Below are 18449 nucleotides of genomic sequence, written 5' to 3' on the forward strand. Positions count from 1 at the left end.
GAAATGTTTTTCTGTTTCCACTTTTCGGAAGAACAAAAAATGCACACTCTTTCCTCCCACATTTCCTTTGGCCTTTTCCAACGCCCTATTGCACAACGTAGTTGATGAGAATTAGTCCTTAACTGAGCAATAAGAATTTTGGCTCTCCAAGAGATATTGGCTTCTATGTACGCCTTTGGTTGATGACTATGAGTGAGATTAAACACTTCAATATAGTAATTTTTCTTTCTTCCTAGCTCTTTATCCCAAATATGCTTGTGGAACTTTTCCATAACAAAAGCTTTTATCTCTTTGTTGTTTATGGGACACGCGTTCAAGCAAATACCCCATTTACTAAACCATTTGTTATTTTGTTGCATCCAAGTTTTTTTTTGCTCTTGCACAATCTATCATTAAAGACAACTTTAGGCCATCTACCCTCTTCCATTTGCTCAATTTTTTTTAAATACCTTATGGCTCGCACCATGGCAATTACGTCAATAGGAGTGGTCCTTGTTTCACTTAGCAAGATATCGTAAGGAACTGCGTTTTTAATCTTAAATTTGTTTGTAATCAAACACTTCTGAATTTTCTCAATTTGTCTCCACTACATGTCGGATGTACTATTGGCCCATAGTTCACAACCATAGAGAATTACCAGAATCACTAGAAGCCCAAAAAGATTTTGAGTGGTGTTACAGTCCCATAACTCTGCCTTTCTACACCTATATTTCGAAAAGCATAAAATGCTTTCCAACCCTCCAAAGTTCTTTTCTTTAGACAACCATTCCAGCTTAGATTTTTGTTGAAGTCAATTCTGAGGTATTTGTAGTCTGCAACTTCTTCTAGAATGTTGCCTTCAGAGTAAAACTTATGTTGGTTATGTTTTCTTTTCTTAGAGAAAACCACTACTTTTGTTTCGCTGATATTAACTTACATCCCCACAATTGTACAAAAATGTTCAAGGGATAGTAAGTGCTCGTGCAAACCAAGAGCGGATTAAAATATAAAAAACACCATTAAAATATATTTAAATGATTATATGATCATGCCAATTTTTTAATTTTACTCAAAACAAAATACCCCGCAAATAAAATGAATAACTTAAATATCAAACACACCACACCATGGAAATAATCTTGCTATAATTTCCATTATTTTCCAACTAATTAGTATTTAGACTACGCTTAAAATAATTAGATACAAAACACCATTAAAATATATTCATATGATCATGTCAACCCTTTAATTTTAACTTAGATAAAACACACCATTGAAATACAGTCATATGTTGGACCCCACCGCATAAAACACAACAATAAAATATACACACAGATTCAAAACTACAAAATTGAAACGAATGTTCCAAAAAAAAAACGGGCACTAGGTAAAAATAGAGATTATATTGCAATGACTAAATGAGTTTAAAACAAATATCAGCAATGACTAAATGAGTTTAAAACAATAATCAGCAAAGGAACGAACGTTGGATCCTCTTCCATATTGGTTGTTGACATGGCAGTACGCCATTTTGGCTCTTGAGATTCTGGGTGGATACGGTAAAATAGTTGAATCTTAGGCATTCTCCCAAAGCTCATCGTTTCATGGTTAATTTTGATTGGTTAAAAGTTACCTCCCTTTAATCGGTCGCTTGCTGAAGGAGGAGCAGCAGACGATGGATTTCATTCCAGGGATTAGAGGCATCAGAATGACCTCTCTCTTCGGAATCCATTGAAGAAATCTACTTGTTCACATGATAAGAGTTCCAGGTTGTGTTTTCTGTAAGTGTTGCTCTGACTAAAATCTTTCTCTTCTGGGCATTTTTTGTGCTGCTGGATTCCATCCTTGATTCATGTTGGTCGATCCAGACTTCTGGCAGAAGAAAGCTAGATGGCGGGCATTTTATGTTAAACGAAATGCACTTTCTTTTAACTAAAAAAATGTGGGCTTACGCTGTGGCTTTAGTGCAGAATGCTGGTTTTAGTTTGCAGCTATCACAAAACAAAAGGGGGTTTTAGTATATTTGTCCTTTCAATCTTTTTTCTTCTTCTCTCGGGTTTATGGTTGCAAAATGCAGTAGATCTAAATATGTTGTTTCCCATAATTGCAATGCTTCTCTCACTAGTGACATTCTGCAAAGTCTGGACCTTTTTGGGTGTTCCTTGCTGAGGTAGCTACTACTTTTCATATTGCCCTGAGCATGAGGGCAGAGTTAAGCCGAAACTTTTCGGAGACAAAACAATTAACGCACTGATAAACCGGAAAATCAATAACAAAATGTCTCTCTGCGAAAGCATCCATACATATAAATGCTTATTAGAGTTTCGAGTGTGATCTGTAGCTTAATTTTTTCGTTGTATTTCTGGTAATATGTTTTGCAAATGGATAACTGTATTTCTTACAGTAACATGAGTCGGGCTTCTGCTCAAAATACGGCTTATTCAAATTTTCGCAAGATTTTTTCATTTCTTTGGCTCTTAGATATGGTGTTTCTTCTGTTGGTTGGTAAGGGGCACTTATAGACAATTGAGTACTTAACAAGCTGACAATTATGTCTGATGGTAAGGGGCACTTAAAGACAATTGAGTACTTAACAAGCTGACAATTATGTTTGATCCCCGAGCTTACCCATCTCCAAATAAAAAACATCTTATAAACTCAAATTTTCACTTAAATTGGATTTGGTATGTTCTGTTGACTGTTTTGTAGGCCTCATACCTGATCACTTCAGGGTCATAAACTCCATGCACTGCATAGTCTTGAGGTGATTGACCTGCTGTTTCCACTCGTACATCCTAGCAGAGTATCTGGCTGAGGAAATAGATCAGTATTGGGTTTTCTTGTCCGTGCCATTCTAGACGAAGTTTTTTTACTGAAAGCCATCTATTATTTGACTTCCATACAGACCTTTAAAGTTAGATGTAACGAGAGACCTGGACATTGATCATGGAAGGAGATAGCGATTTACTTTTTCTCTGTTAGCATCCATAGGGGGGCCTGTAGGGATTCTCTTTTTTGGCTTCATACTAAGCCAATCAATTCAAAATTATCCCATTTTAAAAATTCTATCAGAGCAGAAGATAATCGATGACTGACCACAGAATTTCAACAAATATTTGGTAAAGAAAGACATTCCATTGTGATTAGGAAGGCCTATTTGTTTGCCGCTGGCTTTTAATTTTAATATATAAATTATGAATTTAACAGGGAATACCAATCTGCCAACAGTCAAGTCCATCAAGTAGGGTAGCAAGTAACTTAAAAATATATATGTTTGGTTATTTTCTAACAAAATAACGCATTTACCCGCGAGTGGCTAGTAAGTTATAGTTTAATGTTGTCCAAGTTAAAGGAATGCAACAATTTCAGCCAAGCACAGTTAATCAAGCAACCAGGAAAGGATTTCAGATAATTCTGATATCGATTAGCTAGCATGACTGGCCAAGTAACAAATTTCACTTTGTTTTAAGGAACTATAGATAAACTATATTTGAGCGCCTAGTATAATGTATGATCCAAACAGAAATGTTGGTGGCCAAGAATTTACAATATGAAGTTAGGGATCAAGCTGCAGTGTCTGTACATGTATGTGTCTGGGTTGTATCAGGTCTGTAATTGTATCCATACTGGATACATGATACAGTGTATCCAGGGGACCCTTGGATGGATCCAGTGATAGAAGGTACAGTTACAGGTATCGACAGTGAAGAGTTCAGCAAAGAAGGTGCTGAAACAGGTCCATACTACAGCAGAAGGTACAGCAGTGAAGATGTTGCAGCTTTTGAACAGGTCAGTGAGGGCACACTTCCTGTTTCTAGATTCAGCAGATCTGGGTTCTTTAGTTACTGCAGTACAACACACTTAGCAGTTCCATACCACATTCATTTCCATGCAGCAGGATGGTCTGAAGATGAGGGTGCAGCTGTAAAGTAGACTAGAATGGAGTGCATCACTATTTCTAGGCTTCCAACAGTGAGGGCACATGCATGCATGCACCAGCTATAGATAGACTAGGAGAAGGTTATCCTTAGAGTACAGTTTAAGAATAAGTGCTGATCCCTAGGAGATAAGGAGCTGTTGTGTGGCTTTGATATTCTTAAAGTGCAGTTGACTTGAGGATTAATGCACATCCATTCATGCATGATTTTTTATTTTTTATGGTTCTCTTTTTAGTCAGGAGAATAGGTAGACATGCCGCTTGTCACTAAGGAGGCCCGGGGTCGAGTTGGAGGGATTGCCCCTATAATCTAGCAGGTCTAGTGCAAAGCTTCACTAGACAACCTAAGACTTATGGTGTTAAAATTGGCAACTAGGGCCAAACTCCATGTGGGTCACCTTATTTATGGCAGCTGATATTTTTCTTGGATTCCTCTCACCGAGAGGTGTAGGATTGATCTAACGATCATCCGATTCCGACATGTATTCATGGAGATATGAATTTATTTGTATTCTTGACAATTTGTCAAGGTCGGCCAGCAAGCAAAACAGTGTTTTACACCCCCAGCTTATCCTCAACATGGCATATAAAAGGAGGAGACCTTGTGGCATAAACTCACTCATCTCATCTCACATTCTTCTCTCTCTCCTATGCATTAGAGGAGCATCTCTCTCTCACGCGTGGCTGAAAGGAGGACACAGATTCTGGTTAGGGCAGCGTTGACTTGGGTTGACTGAGCTGCAGGTGGGCAGATTGGACAGCGTTGACCAGCGTGGAGACTTCTTTGACTGCGGATTGGGTTGGGCAGCCTCTCCTAGGCAGGTCGCATTTCTGAACAGCATTTTGGACCTCTGTTTGACCATACTTTGACCAATGTTGACTATCAAAGGCTGACCACAGGTTTGACCAGAATTGACTAAGGTTTGACTAGATATTTTGGACTGTTTTTGGGCTGCTTTTTCTTGCTGTTGGAGGCTGAGTTGGCTGAGCATTGACTGGGATTGACTTGAGGTCAAATCTGACCTGTTTGACCAGCTTTGACTTTGCTGGTTAGAGTTTTGCTGCTGCTGTCATAAAATTACAGATTTGTATAATTGTACTATCTCTCTCTCTCTGTTGAATTATTGAAGAATATAAGAAGAATTGATCAAGGGTTTTCCCGCATTGGGGTTTGACCTTGGCTGGTGCCACATCTTGTGTCCTCTTGTCTTGGCTTGTCTTCTACTGTTTATATTATGTTCTATCTACATTTTACTATCATGCTGATGTGATTGCTATTCAGGTAATTGATATTCGGCTAATAAGAAAATTTGAAGTAAATTGCTCTTAAGCATAGAACATACCATAAATTAACATATGGCAACAAAAGATCAGCCACCACTGTCACCTCAGTGGCTTCTCTCCAACTGTTTTGTGGTGGATATTATCCCCACAAGGATAGCTCAAGGGTGATATGAAATGTAAAGATTGGAGGGAAAGTTACTGGCCAAACCTTGCAAGTCTGAGATAAGAAATCTGCTATTATAAGTTAGGGTTTTTATGATATGCAGATTTAGGGCATACAATGACATATAGAAGTTTGAGAAATAGCGTAACTTACAAGGCAACTCATTAGCTAACATGAAAATAAGCCTAATTTCCCACATGTGTGAGTCGCAACCTCCTAAAAGCTGGTGTCATCCATCATAAGTGCTCCAAATGCCATGTCCAAGGGTGATGAGATGTCGAAGAACGTGTAGATGCTTGTAAGGTCTAAGATTTGAGGGTTGGCCCTCAAATTCACCTCAATATTGTTGATTTTTGTATCATCGGATGTGCTCTAGCCTCAAGATTTTGCAGAGAGGCTAAGACACATGCATTCTCCAAGACTCAAAAATCATTTGGGAAAATTCCACCTAGAGATGGTTTAATTAAAATAATTAATCATTTTTAATGTATTCCTAAGTCTAAACTTAGGAAATGTGATTAATTAAAGGATATGAATTAAATATGGTGCGAATATTCTAGAAGAAGACGATGATCAACTCCCAATTAATCTTAGCCCTTGATTATGTTTTAATCTTGGCCGTTGGTGCTCCAATGAGAGCTTATAAGATTAGAGATCTAGAGATCGAATTTCTCAAGAGTAGCAACGCTGAGTTGCCATAGAAAGATTGAGTGATCTTCTTATAGTGAGGGGTACAAATAGTAGACTAGAGGGGATTTTTTCCAGTTTTGGAGAGTGCAAGCAATGAGAGGTTCAGAGAGGCAGCGCAGTGCTTCAGAGGGAGTCCACAATTTTGCTGGGAGCAGTCGAGATCTAGTGCCAGAAACCAGGGTGTGAGACCGGAGGGCCAGAGAGTCGAGTTTTAGTTAGCAAATTGATCAGTTGAAAGGGTGACACAACTCTTAGACGATGTGACTGTCTGAGCCCATGCAGAGACTGCGCAAAGGTAGTGTGGGGCTAGCCATCTAGAGCCTGGATCAGAGTCGGATCGGCAGTGACAGTGTGAGAATATTTCTCACTACCTCTTTGCCAGTTTATTTTCTATATTAGATTGCCAGTTTGGGCTTCTAATGATTTGCGCTCAGATTACTGCATAATAATAAAACCCTCAGTTGCTGCATCGATTTTCCGAAGTTGGGTTTTTCTAGGGACATTGGTCCAAAAACAACGGTGTATTATTGTGTGTGCATCTATTTTTCCAATGTCTTTATTTCTACTGCAGTATTTATTTTGTGAAGGATGCAGTGTATATGTTTCAATATTTGCCGTAGGAAACTGTAACAATTTGTTTGATTAAATTTAACAAATAGAAGAAACATTATCAATTGCTGCAGTAGGATTTGGGGCCACCGAAGTTTCACATGGTATTAGAGCACAAATCGTAAGCCAGAGAGCTCAGCGCAGAAGGAAGGAGGTAGTTCAAATTTCTGCATATGTAGCAATTTGAAACCCTCAGGGGCAGTGTATTTCCTTGGCCAAGAGGGTCAATTTTTCGTGGATATTTAACTTCTTTGAGTGAGTCGACAGAGAATAAAATTTTCTAGATCGAAGAGTACCAGAGGCAGGGGGAATATCAACAGTTTCCTTGCAGAGCAGATCTTCAGCTGGGACGTAGATTTTGTAGCAATTTGCTAGTGCAAATAGCGTTAGGAGGAAGGAAGAGCGCACACTGAGGGAATTCTTTCCTCAGGGGATTTCTAGCCAAGATTTTTTTTTCTAGCAGAGCAGCAGTAGTTGTGTGTGGAGTTTCTCACTCTAGAAGGGAGTGCGAATAGTTGGGCAACAGTTGCGTAGAGGAGAAGAGGAGGAGTTCGACATTTTTAGAGAGATGACATCAGCTGGGTCGAGAGATCAATATCGGTTGGAGGGAGCCTCCAACTATGTGATCTGGAAGGTTGGAATTTCCTGCCTTCTAGATGAACATGATCTCAAGACTTACATCGATAGTGTATTAGCTGTAACTGCAGATGCAGATCCGCTTAAGAAATACAAGGAGATGGTGAAAGCAAAGAGGCTGATTCTTGATGGGGTTCGAGATTACGTGCTATCTCACATAACTGGCAAAGATACTGCCCGACAGATGTGGGAGGCACTTGCTACGCTGTACGAAGAATCTTTCGAGTAGCGGAAGATGTATCTTGAGGAGAAGCTGAGACGCACGAGGATGCAGAAAGGGGAGCGTATAGACCCCTTCCTTACTAGGATTTAGGATGTCCGAGACCAGCTATCTTTAGTAGGGTTAATGCCCCAACCTACAAAGTTGGTACGGTTAGCTCTGAACAATGTTTCCAAAGAATGGCAAGTTTTCGTCTAGAGTATCCTGGTAGAGAAAAATTGCCAGATTGGGATCGTATGTGGGCTGATCTACAACAGGAGGAGATGAGGCGAGATCTGGTGAAGAGCACCATCAGTGGTAGTAGTAGTAGCAGTAGTGGAACGCAACAAGTAAAGGAAGAGGAAGATGTGGCCCTCGCATCTAAGGTATAGCAGGAGCAACGCAGGAGGAAGAAGGACGTTTCCAAGGTCAAGTGCTTCAGGTGTGGTGAGCTTGGCCACTACAACACTCAATGTCCTCTCAAAAAGAAGGGCAAAGAGGAGAAGCAGGATCAACAGGCTGCATGCGCTGAGATTGACAGGCTGTCCTCCAGATTGGAGGAAGAGTTTGCCATGATCATCGAGATACCTCCAGGGGAGAGGTGGGATGATTTGGTTTTGTAGCCCCAAAGAGCAACATGAAGGGCAAGATTCTTGAGGAGTTCCACCTCATGAATCGATACCTTGATATGGGAGCCCAAGACATGCAGTAGCAAAATGGATCAGTGACAGTTGGTACAGTCAGGTGCCAGAGTGACAGATGCAGTAGCTAGTAGCGGTCAGATACTAGGCAGTGTTGTGTGGTTGGAAGAAAGCAGAGTCAGCAGCAGCACAAAGGCTTCAGTGACAGGGCAGAGTCTAGCAGCAATTAGGACTCAGGTGATAGATGCATCATACTGACCAAAGTTGGTTCAGTGTTTTGGATGCTTTTTCGTTGCAGTTGCAGCAACAACAGTTGGAGAAGGTTGCAGTGCAGATGTAGAGTTGGAAATAGTTCAACAGGGCTAACAACAACAATTGGAGAAGGTTGCAGTGCAGATGTAGAGTTGGCGGTAGTTCAGCAGGGCCAACAGTAGCGCAGATGCAACACATATCGGAGTTGCGCAATAGTTGGCGGGCTGCAGCAGCCAAACATCAGCAGCGTGACAAGAGATGGTGCAGAGACAAAGTGACGCTTCAGTGGGTTGCAATACTAGAGCACATTCCTCACTAAGAGGGAGTGTTGATTTCTGTAGCATCGGATGTGCTCTAGCCTCGAGATTTTGTAGAGAGGCTAATAAGACACGTGCATTCTCCAAGACCTAGAAATCATTTGGGAAATTTCCACTTAGAGATGGTTTAATTAAAATAATTAATCATTTTTAAATGTATTTTTAAGTCTAAACTTAGGAAATGTGATTAATTAAAGGGTATTAATTAAATCTGGTGTAAATCTTCTAGAAGAAGACGAGGATCAACTCCTAGTTAATCTTAGCCCTTGATTATGTTTTAATCTTGGCTATTGGTGCTCCAACGAGAGATTATAAGAAGGAGCTTGATGGGCGCTTGGAGAACACATCAAGATAGTGAGATCTAGAGATTGCGTTTCTCAAGAGTAGTAGCGCTGAGTTGCTGGCGAGAGATCGAGTGATCTTATTGCAGTGAGGGGCATGGATAGTAGACCGAAGGGGATTTTTCTAGTTCCGGGGAGTGCAAGGCAGAGAAGGCAACGAGAGGTTCAGAGAGGCAGTGTAGTGCCACGCAGTGCTTCAGAGGGAGTCCGCAATTTTGTTGGGAGTAGTCGAGATCTAGTGCTGGAAGCCAGGGTGTGAGATCGAAGGGCCAAAGAGTCGAGTTCCTGTCAACAAATCGATCAGTTGGAAGGGTGACGCAACTCCTAGAAGCTGTGACGCAGTGACTGTGTGAGCCCACGCAGCGATCATGCAGAGGCAGTGTGGGGCTAGCCATCTAGAGCTTGGATCAGAGTCGGATCGCCAGTGATAGTGTGAGAATATTTCTCACCACCTCTTTCCAGTTTATTTTCTGTATCAGATTGTCAATTTGGGAATCTAATGATTTGTACTTAGATTACTACTGCATAATAATAAAACCCTCAGCTGCTGCACCGGTTTTCCTAAGTTGGGTTTTTCCGGCGACATTGGTCCAAAAAAAACGGTGTATTATTGTGTGTGTGCATCTATTCTTCCAGTATCTCTATTTCTTTCGCAATATTTATTTTGTGAAGGCCGCAGTGTATACGTTTCAATATTTGCCATAGGAAACTGCAAATAATTTGTTTGATTAAATTTAACAAATAGAAGAAACATTATCAATTGCTGCAGTAGGATTCGGGGTCATCGAATTTTCACAAATATCTCATGTGGGGTTTGAAGATCCAGCTGGGGGTGACATAGGTGGTCTCCAAGGGTCTCCATCTGTCAAACATGGCCTCCTCCTCTCCAGCATTAAGGCTTCATCTAGTGCAACAAGTTGTCCATAGTCTCTCAGTATGAGATGATCCTCATTTGGGCTTTGAATAAGCTCTTTCCCATCAAGTTGTGTCACGACCAGCCTGGGGGCATGCTGGGTCCAGTGGTGTTGTACTGAAGAATCCTCCAATCTGGTCAAATTTGGCTAATGTCCTGGGTCTTGGAGGTACTTTGGGACATGTGTCATTTGCTAGTGTTGCTAGGAGGCTCCAGACTCTCAATGCTATTTTGGCCGATGTACTTCTATGAAGGGATTTAGTACTTGTGGAGTGGGTCCCCAAAGCCCAGGCTAATGAACCACCTGACAAGAACAACAAAAATTCTAGTGAAAGCAACCAGTCGTTAGGGACTAAGATCAATAATGCATCTAAGTGAGCCAAACTTGAATTTGCCTAATGGCTTGTTGCCACCCTGAGCTTTTCTGCCTTTTCACCTGCACACCAACTGTCTTGTCGGCCTTGTTAAGTGTGAATCGACCATGCATTAGATTGTTGCGACCAAGCTTGTCCCTACCGGCTTCACCCTCTTGCAGACGATTATCTCTTGACTCTGTGGAGTTGCTAAACCCCCAACTGTCTGCCACTTTCCTCTGCTGTTGCTTGGCTGTCACCCATTGCCTTCTCTGATGCCTTCACCTTTGACCTCACTTTCGTTCTGCAGTTGATGCATGTTGTAGCTCATCGAGTCTGACAACCCGCTAGCTGTAGGCTTGGTGGTTGTTGGCCACCACCAGCTAGTAGCCAACCCTCTTTCCTTTTTTTATAACTAATTCTACCTCAGTCGTATAGATTTTTTTCTTTAGTTTTGGCCACTATACAACCGATTCTGATTCTCGGCCCACATAAATTTATGCCGTGTACCGTTACTGGTCAAACCTAGCCTCTTGATGCTTGTACGAACTTGGCACCTTGAGATCGGTTCTCAAAGTTTATCGCTCTGATACCATGTTAATTTTTGAACCTAGCACCTGGCACTTTATTAACCAAGCAAATTACAGATCTATAGAATAAATGCACAACTAGGTTCTTAACATAAATGTTCAACAAAAGCAAAATATTGATAAACAATCTTAATCACATGGCACATTCAAGTTCTGCCCAATCAAATCAATTCTTCATGAATAAATCAATCCAAGCATGCTTGGGCTTCTGTCTTGGATAATGGCCCAACAAAGAAATTTACAGTTGCAACATATCTTGGATTTGATATAGCTGATCGGGCCCTAGATTTTTCCTTGATCTTCTTGGCTGATTTGGATCTCCTTGCTGCATTTCTGCACCTTCCTCGGACTTGACACACTAGAATGGAAGTCCTTTTCCACTCACTACTGAGATGCCTCTCTCAATGTCTTATGTTGTTGTATGGTGTGTCTTTCTCCTCTCCTTAGACTTGCTTTAATTACTTTACATTGAGCTAAGTCCCTAACCAAAATCTCTAAAGTGATTGACGACCAAGATTAGATCTTGCCTCACTTGAGATCAATGGTTGAGGTTAAAACTTAAAACATAATCATTAAAGTAAATGCTTTACTTTTCGTAAGTTTCTTTAGCTCAATAGCTAACATAATTAATTATGTGCTTTTCCTAAGTTAGACTGAAGCTAAGTTACAATAGCAACTTACTCAATACTTGAGCAAGTGTCCTATGGAGACTTTTGGTGTCTTCTGCATGCCTAGACACTTAGAACTGTGTAGAAGTACCTGCCTGAGGTACAAACATCAACAACTATTACTTAGGTGAAGTGTATATCTACCTTGTCAGAAGGGCTTAATGTTAGGATTTCCTTCCCATGAATCTCCTTTGATGTTTTATTTCTGTATATGTTTTCTTACATTTATCATCTTTTAAGAGTTGTTGTTAGTTTAATACTTCACTCAAGGACACACCCTCATAGTGCTGTTTGAGTTTGGCACATTTAAGGGACCATCCAAGCTTATTTCTACATCATTTAATAACATGTTAAGGCTTATTGTGGCATGGCTCTATTTGTCTCAACCATTCATAAAATTGATCTCTTTAGTTGGACCTTTTGACTCCTTTTTGCCCAATATTGGACAGACACTTGTCCCTTTTCCTCCATCACTTGAGTATTTTTACCATGCTACAAGAACGATGTTTTTCTAAATTATCTCTTCACATCAGGTCGAGTCCCCTTGTCATGGTCTTACAATCCTACTTAGGGATACCCTGCTGTGTTGGAGAAGAGCGAACTCATTAAATCAGGGAATTCAAGGGTATTTCTTGAGTCTTTCTGTTGTGGTAGGATTTTGATATTTGTATGACAAGTAATTAACTTTTCCTTTGGTTGAAAATATTTTTAGATATCCGGCATAAATATTGTGCCACAAACTCATTTATCAAACTACATAGTATTTTATGAAGCTTGGGTGATTGATTCACGTTCCACCTTTAACATGTCAAAGCAGTGTACTTCAACTTAGTTTTTGGATACATTACACAATCTGTTTTGCTTTTAGCTAGCATCATATGAAAGGGTTTCAACCGGTGTTGATAATATCGGCAATATTTTCGGCAAAACGATATATCGCCGAGTAAATATCGGGATATTTTCCGTTTTGAAAATATTGAGATATTTTCAAAATATCGGCTATGTTTAAAAATCTGAAAAAATGATTTTTTATGCTTGCTGATATTTTCGCCAATATTGCCGATAAGATGTTTTCTGGACCCTCGCCAATATTTTTGCCCATACCGATATTATCAACACTGGTTTCAACAATGCTTTTTCCTTTTGGATGATTCTTCCTATTATTGAATTCAACTACATTGAAAGGGTTCAACATTGCTTTTATCTTTCAAATTGTGTTTCTGTGAATGTGAGTTTCATAATGTTCAGCTTGAGCTTAGAAGGAAAACAATGCTGGTTATGATTTCTTTTGGTATTGATTTATGCAGTTCTGGTGCAACCAAAGCATGGCTGGAGTTGAATCCAAAATGGTAGACTTCTGTTAGAAACTTATAAAAGGTTGTTTCAAAGATTAAACATTTGCCTTGAGTCCTTTTGGTTTTGAAATATCAGTTCAGTACTCAAATGGAGCTAAGTCAAGATTTTCCATGTGAGAATCACAAATGTAAAGATACTTTGCATGATAAGAATGGTACAAACTGCAAAATTACATGTGAAGTCAGTGAATCTAGAAGATGCAGTCAGTATAATAGTTATCTGTGTAGAAGAGATGATGAGAAACATGAAAAACACAGGGCAGGTATGAGTTACAGAGTTCGTAGAAATGATGAAAGGGCCAACTATCAAATACAAGCTGGGAGTTATATGGATTGTAGTGAGGATGAGAGGAGAATTGGTTGCAGCAGGTTAGGCTCCAAGAGTCGTAGACATGACATAAGGCGTGAATATCACAGGGCAAGTAAGACTGATTATCATCGAAGAGGAAGGAGCAGGCACAGAGAAGAAACTTCAGATCCACTCAATTCCAGGAGACATAGCGGCACAAAAAGCAGGCATAGCCGAAGAAGCAGGATTAGGAGGAGGAGAAGCAGGAGTAGGACCACATCAGGAAGTAGCAGTGGAAGATCACACTCCATATCCCTTGATAGGTATTGCAGGAAATGTAATTCAACTTCAAAGTATGATCATGACATCAAGCAAGTAGAAAACCGAAGGAAAAAATTGAGTTCAGCCTGTAAATCCCATGCCTGCCTTGAAAGAAGAAGCACTTATGTGACTGAACATAGTTATTCCCAATGCTGTCCGCGAAACTTAATTTGCTGCTGTAATATGCATTCTTGTAATAACAGGAAGAGGAAGCACAGACATTATTCAAGTGAGTCTGATGAAGGTGCCTCGCATAGAAGGAGAAATTATTGTTCTCGACCAGAGCAGGCACATGGGTGTCATACAAGGGTATCTGTATGTTCATGTTATGATTGTAAGGGGATTCCATTTAATGATTCCCAGTTTGGTCTACACAGAACAGACAACACCAAATGTAAGGAAGTTGCACCCATCAGAGGATGCATGAAGAGTGCATCAAGTTCTCCATATGCAGGTCACTGTGTCCAGAACCGTGATGATTGTGATACTGGACCTGCAAAAGCACATTATGAACACAGGGAAGGTTCTTCAAATATTGATGAGCAAAACAAATTATGGTCAAGTTGTGCTTTGGAAAAGGTCAAATTTGTTTCTGGACAAACTGAAACTGAAGATTATCAAGAACAGTGGTTGAAACTTAGCTTAAAAGCTCCTCAAAGTTCAGGGATTAAGGTAGAAAGTATTTTTAAAAATGATCTAAAACTTTCCCTTCCCAATTTTGAAGGAGAAATAAATAGAGAGGGGTCAGCTCCAACACGATTAAATTTAATGGGTTTTCATTCTTCTGAGAAAACAATAAGGCAAGCTGGTACTGATGGACTTTCTGCTGATTCTTCCCGCTTTCATTCAATTTGGAGTCCTAATGTTGATTCTTCCTCCTGTCCTCAATCAAAGGAGAAAATTCATTTTTTAAGTGGAACAAATGCAACGAGAACACTACTTAATTTGAATCTACCGGAAAAAAATATAGACATGGATTCTGGTACTACTACAAATTGCCATTATTCACCTACAAAAGAACCACGGTGCACAATACTGCATCAGAGTAATTTGGGTATATCAGCCATCTCAGGTAAGTTAATGTTGGCTATATAATTGAAGTAAAATGCACTTCATATCAGAATTTTGTTGTTCTGGAAACATCCTCTCTTACTATCTTGTTGTTTACTATGAAGATAATAGCCCGGTGACTGGGCATGCTGTTCCACCAAATCAAGGTGATGATAAGATTTTGCATCTCACGAAATTTCCTTACAATGAGAAAGATAGAATTTTGTGTCCAGAAGGTATGCCTATCGTGAGGGGAACCTTTTACTGTAAAGCTAACATAAGAAATTTTAATCTTATTTCTTTCCTAAATGACGCCTATAATACTATATCAGAGTTCAATTTTATATATTCATGGTGTATCTCTCCACTGCAGATTCTTATTTACAAGCTATTAGTACTTCTGGTCCTTCTGACTGTGGTATTGGTGCTAATTGCAATGCCCCTCAAGGTGTTCAATTTGAGAGCACGAAAGAATTATCTGGGTCACTTATCATAATTGCCGACTCTGAAGATGAATGCTTTGAAGAGAGTTCTCTTCATGGCTTGCATGGAAAAAATAATCTATCTGGAAGCAGTGTTAATATCACAGTGCAAGAGGAGATATCTCATGATAATGGCAGAAATGATCCTTCAAATGATATGGAGGGCGGCTGTTTGCAAAGAACATTGTCCTCTGGAAATACTTTGTGTTCAGACAAGCCGGAGTCTGGTTTAGAGTGTATGACTGCATCTGTGGCAAATGCAAGAGGGAGAGATGAAGTAGTAAAGAATGTAAATTTGGGAGGGCCCTCTTCTTTTCAATCCTCTGAAAATATAGACAATTGTACTGTTAAATTGGAAGAAGATAAGTGCAACATAGTTGACCTTATCTCCAGTGAAGATGAATCTGCAGATAATGATGCATGCAATGTAGTTTTGCCGTTCAAAAATGTCACACTACAAGAAAGTGGTGGCAATAAATTACAAGATTGTGTTACTTCAAGAGGACCTAACTATATAACTTTATCTGAGGAGGAATCCTTTAGCCATAAGGACAATGAGAAGAGTCAAGTAGTTGATATTGATAACGCTGATAAAGGATCTCTAAGAGATGTAAGAAAACACAAAAAGATAGATTTGTGCCCTGTGAATGCGAGTGGAAATGTTGAAGCAGCTTGTAGTAGTGAAGGAATTTCAAGCACTCTAGATTGCAAGCATTTTGACCGATCACGTTTTGAAGCTTTAATTGAGCTAGCAAATTCCAAACCTCGGCTGTGGGATTCTGGTATAGTGTGTGATCTATGTGGACAAGGTCGATCCTTGATATATGGGGACTGGTATGCTTGGTGCTGTGGTTATCGCTTGTTCTACTGCAAATGCACAGAGGACCATAAAAGGTATGTTTGCTCTCAAATAAATAGGGAATCAATTTTGTAATTTTTTTATAAGAATTAGCTATTTTACTCTTATGAAATTGTTCAGTGAGCTTTCAATCCATGTTGTCAAAGCAATGGGCCTGGATTATTATCTCGGAGAGATCCATGACAAAGTAGTTTTCTAGTTTGATTTTTATTTTCTGGTCGGTATCAGGCCTAATAAAATCTGCCAATTTTTACTATAGAAAACTGAAGCTGTCAATGAATCAAAAGAACAAAAAAGTATCAAAAAGGTGGGATGGGCATCAGTGGAGTGGCAAAGTCCACAGAATGTGTGGTCTTTGGTCCTCTGAGGTAACTCTCTTGCTAACTTGAATTTAGGCAAGTTACGTTTAGTCCTTCATTCTTTGATGAAAAAGACGTTGTATCTACTCTAGAACAACTGCAGCAAAGAGATGTCTTAATTTTGGTTTCTGATATGTTTCTTTACATGCTTATCCTTTTAACTCTTATATCTTGTGATTCATCTGTAGGGCTAAATTAGTTATTGACACAGTGCATATGATCTGTCCATAGAGAAATAATTGTTGTTAACTACACACAGCAAAAGGCCCCAGGGTTAGCTCAATTGGTTGAATCATCTGCCCAATTTATGTTGCTGATGGGGAGGTGTTGGGGCACTGGTTAAATCTGATGCAATCCCTGGGGATTACTAGCTGGTGTTGTTGCTGCCTGTTGAGCTGCTCTCCATCTGGATATTCTGGGGAAGAGGGTGGGATCATGTGAGGTTTTTATAGGAACAAGATATACACTGCAATCTTCATATGATTGATCTAGTGATGGATGAATAAAAGTTATGTCTGGTCAAGCAAGCAAATGCTTAGTTGAAAGTTGGGGAAGGGAGAAAATGCTATAACCATTAACACATTCCTTATTATGAAGACAATTCTGTTTAGCACATGATGTTTGACTTCCTAGAACAATTTGTAATTATGAAACATCTGGGAATACCTTTTCTATCGAATGCTTGTATTTTATGGACCTGATTATGAGACTAATCATGTGGTTACCTAGAGGACTGGGTGTGACTTTTGAACAATTACCTTTTTTTTCTAAATATACGCAACACATATCTGATATTCATCATCAATCATTCAAAATATATTTGTGTTTATTATACAGGGAACCAAAGAGAGGCATTCTGATGTGTCCTTTGCCATCCTTGATCAGTAGTTGATGCAATGTGGACAACTCAGAACTTTGGATGCCTAACTAACCTAAATGAAAAGCAATAGTATTCTTCTTTCTTTCCTTCCTTTTCTTTTTCTCCCTTAAGTGGCCCCACTGGAATTTTAAGGCCACTAGCTTGTTTGAAAGACCCAAATTTGGCACAAAAAATCTCAATGTGGTGGATCCAGAAGAAGAAGCTCAAATAATTCAAACCACAGAAGCCGCAATTCTGATTTTTTTTAATTTTATGTTTGATGAGAAGCATTGCTAGCAAAAAGTGAGGACTTTTTGAGAACCTTCTAAGTTGGTATCTAGATTCTAGAAACACTCTAACTCAGTTTGCTGTGTGTGGCGAAGTTGATATAATCATCATATTTCTGAACTATGATGTTCTATAGAGTTTCAAGGTCTGGCTTTTACATCAAAATTTCATCAATGGTCTCCACAAAGGATGTCCAAAGCTTGAATCCATCAGTATGGTAACCATCTTTTTGTCACCCTTGAAAGTCATTATTTATCAAAACATATATTTTCCTTGGACCATTGCTCAAACTTTTGTTCGATTGGGGCAGGATAAGCATCCTTATCATCTTATCATCGAGCTTTTTCTTCAGCCTATTCAAATCAACTATTGCTTCTTGCAACCGGGCCAGAGTCTACACCTTTATTTGGCTGGAAAACTGCAGATTGTAAGGTGAGTTTATCAATCTAGGTTGCCCCATAGTTTCCCAGGTTGCATTGTGCATTATGTTTACTTGGGTGCCATGTTGAATACAACATCCTTATTGTAAAATCCATTTATTGTGGTATCCAAATAAAGATAATTATTATTCAGGTGGCCTGAGTAATGTTGGCCACTCACTGAATGTCCATGTGCTCATAGGTTACAAACACTGGTTTCTTCTCCCTTGTGGGATGCATTCACAATTCTTTGAAAATGCCCATTCTTACCTGCCAATCTTTCAACATTTCAGACAAGAGCATGTTTTTTAGTGTCCTCAACTCTAGAGTTAGTATTTCTCATCAAATTTGCCTATCAATCCTTTACTATCCTCAACATTATGTTGCTTCTAGAAAAAATAACCCACTAGATTTGGTGTTTGTGAACAATCTTTAACATAGTTGCTTTGGTCACCACTATTACATCAATTGAATGTGCCGATGCTTCCTCTTTGACCTCTCCTTGGGGTCTTGTGCATCCACCTTGGATTGCAAAATAGGCCTACTTTGATTGTCTATCTTCACTGCGTCTATGTGTTGACAATACGACACGTTAT

At 39.5% G+C, this 18449-nt stretch overlaps 1 protein-coding gene across 1 annotated transcript in view; it reads left to right on the plus strand.

Annotated features, from left to right (window-relative positions):
• Positions 1–1469: 1469 nt before the first annotated feature.
• Positions 1470–18449, plus strand: part of LOC149154422 (uncharacterized) — a 281090-nt gene continuing 264110 nt past the window's right edge. The window contains exons 1-5 of the mRNA XM_089438498.1: positions 1470–1760; positions 12880–14609; positions 14713–14823; positions 14961–15963; positions 16188–16296. Of these exons, the coding sequence (XP_089294624.1) occupies positions 13016–14609; positions 14713–14823; positions 14961–15963; positions 16188–16296 (2817 nt within the window). The 5' untranslated portion in view covers positions 1470–1760; positions 12880–13015. The remainder of the gene's footprint in view (positions 1761–12879; positions 14610–14712; positions 14824–14960; positions 15964–16187; positions 16297–18449) is intronic.

The sequence above is a fragment of the Pinus tabuliformis genome, chromosome 9 (genome assembly GCF_031772625.1).
Source record: "Pinus tabuliformis cultivar Carrire ecotype Pingquan chromosome 9, CPIR1, whole genome shotgun sequence".
Taxonomy (NCBI): Eukaryota; Viridiplantae; Streptophyta; class Pinopsida; order Pinales; family Pinaceae; genus Pinus; species Pinus tabuliformis.